Source organism: Achroia grisella, unplaced genomic scaffold (assembly GCF_030625045.1).
Source record: "Achroia grisella isolate CSIRO2021 unplaced genomic scaffold, CSIRO_AGI_Agris_v1 utg241, whole genome shotgun sequence".
NCBI lineage: Eukaryota > Metazoa > Arthropoda > Insecta > Lepidoptera > Pyralidae > Achroia > Achroia grisella.
In genome coordinates, this window is record NW_026712734.1 from 1,644,627 (window position 1) to 1,652,687 (window position 8,061).

An 8,061-nucleotide genomic window follows, 5' to 3' on the forward strand; every position below is an offset into this window, starting at 1 on the left:
CTATTTATGTTCCATGAGACTAACTATTATTACTATTTGAATATGAATTATTTAAGTTTCAAAGTTCATAAATGAAATTAAAATTTTAATAAAATATTGCAATTATAAAAAAGTTGATGACGTTCAATTCATAAGTCAATTATATTCCTTATAGTTATATATCGTCTTATCATCGGCCCAATAATGATACGGAACTCTTTATTATGCTAGTAGGTATATATTAAAAGTGTTATTATTCCACGAAATTATTAAATTGTTTCGCTGTATAAGTACATTGCGCTCACATAAAGTCGTGATCGATCGTCCATCAAGATGGGAGCTGTAATTACTATGATTTATTTTGACCGGCATCAATAAAATAAGATAAATTGTTTAGGTTAAGGGTAGAGGCAAGCATGTCAATATTTCATTAACTTGTTATTTAGGGAGGTTAGAAAGTAAGATGTAAAATCTAGTAATATATAAAAAGCCTGTTAAGACGGTCGTTTCGCCAACCATATTATTTCGGAGGGCCCTATACCATGCCCCGATTTCGCTTGTAATTTCACGTCTGGAAAGTTCCTTTTCTCTTTTTGTTTGTAATGTAAATTTTCCTCGTTCGGCCAAGAACTTTGTCGAAATCTCTCCTTTTGTCCCGATCCAATGTCGGATAACAGGAGATTTAATATAGAGGCCTGTAAATTCCTTGCCACTTATACCGTGTCGAGTTCGAATTCGGTTATTTCACGGAAGATTAGCTGATTACACGCCGAATATTTTCTTAGGATGTCAGTCGCTATTGTGACTGGGGAAAATATGGATAATTTTCTTTTATCAGCAGAAAACTTAATATAGTAGACATTGAAGCGTAATATCGGCATTATCGATTTTGCACATTGTTTATATTGAGCTCAATAAAAAAGCGACATGTTGGTATGCATTAACATATTTATGGTGATATTTTTAATTGATATGGTAAATGCCGATATTTTCACTGATGGAAACGCTACAAAAATTTTTGACTTTTTAAAAGCCAAATATAATAAATTATATATAAATAAATTGGAAGAACAACGTGCTTTTAAGAACTTCATTGATAATTTGAACAAAGTGTCGGCTCTTAATGAAAAAGTCACAAGCAATGATACTTTTTATGTAATAAACAGATATGCGGATATAGATTCTGAAGATTTCGATCAACATTATGCTATTCCATTGACAACATGTAAGTAAAATAAATTTATAAGATAATGTGTTTATGCCCTGATATCCTCAATCTAATCTAAAGTACCCTAAGTCTTTAGCAATGATATATACTACTGTATCCTTAATTTTACAACGAACAGCTAATCCGTTAAGGCACTTGAATTTGAGTACGAGTTAGTATTACGTGAACTTTGAGAACAGTATTTTAGCTGTTGTGAAGAACTGTAAGCTGTTCCTTCGCAATCACAACCGACACGGAGTGCTACAGCTGATGGTAGGCCTGATGGAGGCCTGAAATAACACTATAGTCTTATTTTCAACTTAGGCTTGTACGGGTTTGGGCAGCAGAAGTTATAAGAAAATAAATAAAGTTAAAGTATTACACAAACTGGTGAAACGTCGTGAAAACGAGAAGCATGAACATTATAGTATACATTTGTTAGGCGTATACGTATACGACTTGTTATATTAGTGTCTATAAAATAGTATTAATATTTTAAGAGCATGCAATCAAGTTATAATATTATAAATTGTTACAGTTGAAAATGAAGGAAAGGTAGATATGGCGAATATAGGTGGTCAAAATATGTTACGGAACACAATGGAAAAATTACGTACCAAAGTAGAAAAAGATACAGATTATTCAGAGAGTATTGAATTATACGATTTAAATAACGCTGAAAATCTATATAGACAATACATGCAGAAGTTTGGAAAGAAGAATGCTACGAAAAAATATGATCGCAGTGTACACTTTTACAGATTCATAAAAACACTCGTAGATATAAATAGAAACCATTTTAAAGGGAATCATGCTATGTCATTAGATCAGAATGCAGACGTTGTTAAGGAGCCGGTTGAGTATTTTTATTAAAACCAGATAAATATACTTTTTGTTTAATATCTAATACAGCGGACTCGTACCGTTTTGTTACCATTTCTACATGTCTGTTTATTCGCAAATTAATTTGTGTATATCCTTATTAGACTTAGTTTAAGTGAGTGAAGTTCAACTCCGACATCCGAACCTGGATAAATGAAGGCCCATAGAGATTACATTCCGGAGTGATCATTACATAAATGTCATTTGAAGTCAAATAAATGTATTTTACGCAAAATTCAGTTTCGTCGGACGAAATACATAATGAAAAGATAAAATACAAAAAAATACAGCTCCTGTACTCTCTAATTCTCAACCAATCAAAATAATAGAAAACATAAATTCTCGCGTTCATTTGTGACATTCTGTTGTTTCTGATAAATATTGTTTTGACTATCTCATAGAAATTGTTTCCTGGAATAAAAGTACGCAGTGAAGTTATTTCTTTAAAACTAACATTTTCCCACTGTTTTGCGCCACCATTAATTAAAAAATAGGACTTTTTAAAATCCTAACGTTAACAAGATCCGTTTAGAATTTACCATACACAGGATAATTACTATTGTCTAATATAATCCAATCTAATAAATGGTTGCAAATTTCTACGAATATAGGATGAGTCACAATTAAACCAGCATTAGCAAAATCATAACTGAAGTGCAATTTAATGAAATTTTGTATCCTATATAATAACAATTTGTTAGAGAAATGAAAAATGTTTGTAATTGAATAATTGTACCAGGAGAAAGTAATAAAATTGTATATACTGTCATAGCGGATTCTTATCATAACATAGTATAAAGCAAAGTCACTGCCGCTATCTGTCCCTATGTATGCTTAAATCTCTAAAATTTTTTGAATTTGAAGTGTTTTTGAAGTGTTTTTTTAAATAGATAAAGCGATTCTAGTGAAGGTTTATATATATAATACATGTACACCCGTGCGAAGCCGGGCCGAGTAGCTAGTTGTTAATAAACCAAATATGTAAAATTTATATTCTTACTTAGTAGTTTTAGCTATGAATATTTCATACTTATAAAATTGTTTGACCTAACTGATTATAGAGGTTATTCAGGACAAACAATCTATGTTATAAGTATAGATTATTGGTTGGAACAAAATACCTAAAATGTCAAGAACATAAACAAACAAAATATTATTTAGGCTCTATTAACCTCGCATTAGTAAAGTGTCAGTGATATTTTATGTATAATAATGACCAATTAGATGTATAATATTGTGTTCCATTTAAAGAATTGAGCATCGATTCTATACCACTATTTAATGTTCCGCCTGTTTAATTATCCTGGACATAATCTTGTACTGTGTATTTTTTAAAGCACACTATTTGATGAGGTGTTAACTACTCATATGTTTTCAGTGATTGTAATACTTTATTGTCAAGCAAAAAAAAAAAAATAACGGTCTATACTGTTATTTTATAAATACTTTTTAAATTGCGAAGAATGTGTTATGTAGGCTACGTTAATTCATGTATTTAATATTAATAATAATAATCTCAGGACAATTCACACAGCGCCATCTAGACCCAAGTTAAGGTTTAGGTAGGTTTCTTTAGGTAGCAAATCTTGTGTTATGGGAATTAGATAACTGATACAAGTACATAGATATTTTTTTTTCGTAAATACATACATATTATACACAGAAAACACCCAGACCGATATAAAAAATCATAATCATGAATACAAATGTTTGTGCCGTGCGAGGAATCGACCCCGCGACCATCGGTCGTAAAGTGCGTTTAGCACCGCACCGCTCGCCATCGACAGGGAATTCATCCCCATACGCTGGAACCTAAGTGGTCCCGAACAGCGCGGTTTCAGAGGAGTTTCCTCCCGTGTACACTTAGATTGTGGAATGAACTTCCTGCCGAGGTTTTCCCACGAGACTACAGCATGGGGTTTTTCAAGAATGGTATATTAAGGTTTCTTAAGGGTCGGCAACGCGCACGTGATACCTGGTGTTTCAGGCATTCATAGGCTACGGTAACCGTTTACCATCAGATGGACCGTATGCTTTATTGCCAGCATCATAGTATAAAAAAAAGCGGTGTGCTAGAGGCTAGACCACCGAGGTCGTTAAATCAAATTTAAAAGTTGCTATCTCATATTTTCATTTGAATTGTGGTCATGTAAATTACAGCTTAAAAGCTTTCACGACTTCGGCAGTTGATAATACTATCAAGGACTACTATTCTGTCAACATAACAGTCGTAAACGCATTGTATTATTAATTGTAGAATTCAAAATGCAATTAAATAATGTTACTAATGCATCAGCAATACAGTATTCGTGAAATTAGTTTCATAATAAAACAATACTAAAAAACCTGTGTGTCGTGAATGTCTACTACGATTTTCGTCTCCTAAAGATTTAAAAGCCAACGGGAAAAAGGGTGAATGCGGACTTTTATATCAGGAGTGGCACCTAAACGAAGATTATAGCTGACAGTACTCGGATCTTTCGTTTATATGTGTCGTACGAGTATAAATAAACACACATAAAATGGTTTGCTATTAGTTAATGTATTTTATTTATAAGTTTCCTTCATCAGAAAAATTTACTTTATTTTACTTACAATGTATTAGCATTGTTCAACAAAAGATCTTAAATCATAATAACATTAGTGTCGAATTGATATGAAAGGAGTTTCTATCAATTGGAAAAAATTCGTTAAAAATGGATCCGTTTTAGAAATATATTCGCTAACCGTAATCAATGTAATAATAATAACAGAGGACGGTTGTCCTCTGTTATTATTGTATTGATCTGGTTAGATCAATACAAACAATGTGTTGTTCGAATAATCGACCCTGCGAATATTGGAAGTAAGGCGGTGTGCTAACTAGCTGTACCATCAAGGTCATCTATGAGTATATAATACGATATTTTATATGTAATATTTATTATACATTATTTTATGTAACGTGATAGAATTGTAAGGAATACTTTATTAAAGAACTCTTTAACAAATATTAGTATATTAATCTACAGCACTTAAAACAAATTTACAATTTTTTTTTAAACAGTTCTAACAGGATTCGACATAAAAAATCAATTATATATAAAGAAGTAGAAAAAAATATGGGTAAACCCTAATTCATAATCATCAAAAACAATAATGATGGTTTCCAAGGGGACCTGTCAATAGTACACATTATGTAATATTATGTTATCTGTGACGTTACTGACTCTCACCAGACAGACAGATAAAGACATCACTAATGGGGCTCTACGATTACAAGCTTGTTTTATCTTTTTTATTCAAAATTATTTAATGGTAAGATTATGTAAATATTGTAATCCCTCCGGATTTCAAAGAATTTGACGAAGTTACTCAATTAAGTCATTGATGTAGTTTTTATTATAAAAGATTGTTTGATTAATTTTGTATTCTGTGAATAATGGAATTTTGCTCAAATATAAATTATCTTACTAGTTATTTACTATCGAAGCAAACACTATATCTAATAATGTATATTAATGACAGGAAATAAAAGATTATTTAAGGAAATGTAGTCTTTACTTCTATAGAAGAATACATATAATTATGTATTTTATTTTTTAACAGTAATCCTGCTTATGCAACTCTCAATATCCATATGCTGGATGGGCCAGTAAAAAATTAAAGGCTCATAATTAAATGTTACTTAGGTCATCGTGACTAATTCACGAGGAATTGTTATTATTTTGTCTAGAGGATGCCTTGTGAATATATTGACCTGACAGGATAGGTATCAATGTTGTAAATAGTCTCCGTCAGTAACAAATAAACAGACATATTAACACTTTTATAATAAAAATATTGATTTATTATAAAAGTGTTAATGTTAATATGCCTTAATCCGTTAAGCTGTTAAGATTTGAAATTTCATATAATTTCAGCATAATTATGCCAAAAAATCCAAGAAAGTAACTTTCGTTATTATATTAGTTAGAATGTTTATTAGTTGTAATGACTAATCTATTCAGATACACTCTTTTTGATTTCCCTAGTCAATCCGGAAATAAAAGCATTAAAATGTTACAATGTTTCAACTAATAGCTGAAGCTACGTAAAGTGCTATTTTGGTCCAACATTTCTCATGGGAAGAATATAAAGATTTCATTTGTAGAGTTTACACATCATTCATTTAATACCAGTGAGACAAATAAACGATCTGTGATTAATACTCAATGCGCTTATAGAGTTGAAAATCATGAACGTGCATCAATGAACACTTAATCACATCGATCACAACATCTTTACTGATTGTTATGTCACTGTATACATCTGAACTACAAAACAGCGAACTATTTCAGTTGTTGAAAATTAATGTATTGTTCTTTGAGGTCTGGGTGACTCGCAGTTAAATTTCGTAGTATGTCTAATCTAATTAAAATCTTTAATCAGTCATTTTTTAATATAACTGGAATGGTAAATAAGCTAACAATCCATCTGATGGTAAGTGATAACCGTCGTCTATATGTCGTCGCATCATGGACATCGTCACAACATGACACCCTTAGTACCTCTCACGTATTGCTATTTCAGAGGACTAAGTTGGGCATGCATAAGTAAACTGTAATTTTACTTTGTAACCAAATGACATCTATGGTACCATGCGTTTGTTATTCTGGAGAACAAATATAACATGTCTCCCATACCCTGTAATTTCATTTCCTTATCTCATACTTTAATCGAAACACATAAAGCAAGCTGCTTGGCAGCTGAAATAGGAGGAAACCTTTCAACTGGAAAACGACTTACAAAATAATTTACTGCTGAAATAGTTGAAGCTGAGGTACCAGCGCACACGATTTTGTACAAAATCCTGGGTCTAATATGAATAATTTTATTGTTTGTATTAAATGTGTGTCAATTCTTTTCTATCTTTTCATTATTGGATATATGTAGACTTCACCAATGACCTAACTGTCCCTTCCCCTTATAACATTTTTTTTTCTGCAGTCTGAAATAGCCGGTCTTTCTAAGGAACAACCGTATTTAGTCTAATAGCAATATAATTATAATTAGCAATATAAATAAAAGCAAATAAAAATTTTACAAATATTTAATTAAATAATTAAATACAATTATTATCGTTGAACATAATCATAAGTTATTATATCTTCACTGCATCGCAATACTTTACATTATTTTCCATTCACGAGGAATTTTCTAGAAACTCTCATTTAGTGGATGTATCCATCACAAAAAAATGTATCATAAGGAATTATTCATTAGGAATATAAGCAATATTAGATCACAAAGAACGCAAACGCCAAATGTCATACACCTGGTACTACTTTGCCAATAACTTGTATACAAACTTTACTAGAACATAACTTCAATAGGATCAATAACATATAACACCTCGAGCCAAAACTTTACTATGATCAATAACATATAAATTTATGGCGTCATCTTTTGACAGCAAAGTGGGGGAAAAGTGTCAAAGTGGGATACTATAGTCGCGTCAACGACTTTTTGTGCGAAGCCAATACTATTATTTGGATCGTATACGTACGGACAGTTTGATGGTCAATAAAATAACACTGCGAGGTTTGTGAATGTATGTGTGGTTTCAATTTCGGCTAAAGATTTCGTTGCTATCGTATGAAATCCTGACTATTCCCTTTTTATTTTAAAATGTAAATAGTTCGTAACCCTTACTTCAAAGGGAAATTTGGGAAAATTAAAAGGTCGGAAAACTGCACGAATTCTGTTTTTTGACCCCAACCTGCTGTTAAACTATTAATGGCGATGTAAAAGCATGCAGTATTCACAGTAACACGGTATGTTAGTTACCCAAAAATTTTGTTATACTTAAACTTTGCCAACATACATACTCATTATATATTTTTTATTATAGTCTTGTAGGATTTCTAGCAGAGAATGTAAGATAACTATATAAAATAATCAATAGTGTATTAATTAGAATACATTTATGCGAGTATTGATTTATTCAAGTTACAATTTCTTAAAAAGTGGTT

At 31.3% G+C, this 8,061-nt stretch overlaps 1 protein-coding gene across 1 annotated transcript; it reads left to right on the forward strand.

Annotated features, from left to right (window-relative positions):
• The first annotated feature begins 906 nt into the window (after positions 1–906).
• Positions 907–2,059, forward strand: LOC131842630 (uncharacterized). The gene is made up of 2 exons (XM_059191204.1): positions 907–1,204; positions 1,725–2,059. The coding sequence occupies exons 1-2, from the start codon at positions 907–909 to the stop codon at positions 2,057–2,059; spliced, it is 633 nt and encodes a 210-aa protein (XP_059047187.1).
• The last annotated feature ends 6,002 nt before the right edge of the window (positions 2,060–8,061 follow it).

Bases quoted from the DNA above. Each gene is read 5' to 3' on its own strand.
- LOC131842630 (XM_059191204.1), top strand. From the start codon at position 907: ATGTTGGTATGCATTAACATATTTATGGTGATATTTTTAATTGATATG. The intron at 1,205-1,724 runs GTAAGTAAAATA...AAATTGTTACAG, and splicing joins TGCTATTCCATTGACAACAT to TTGAAAATGAAGGAAAGGTA.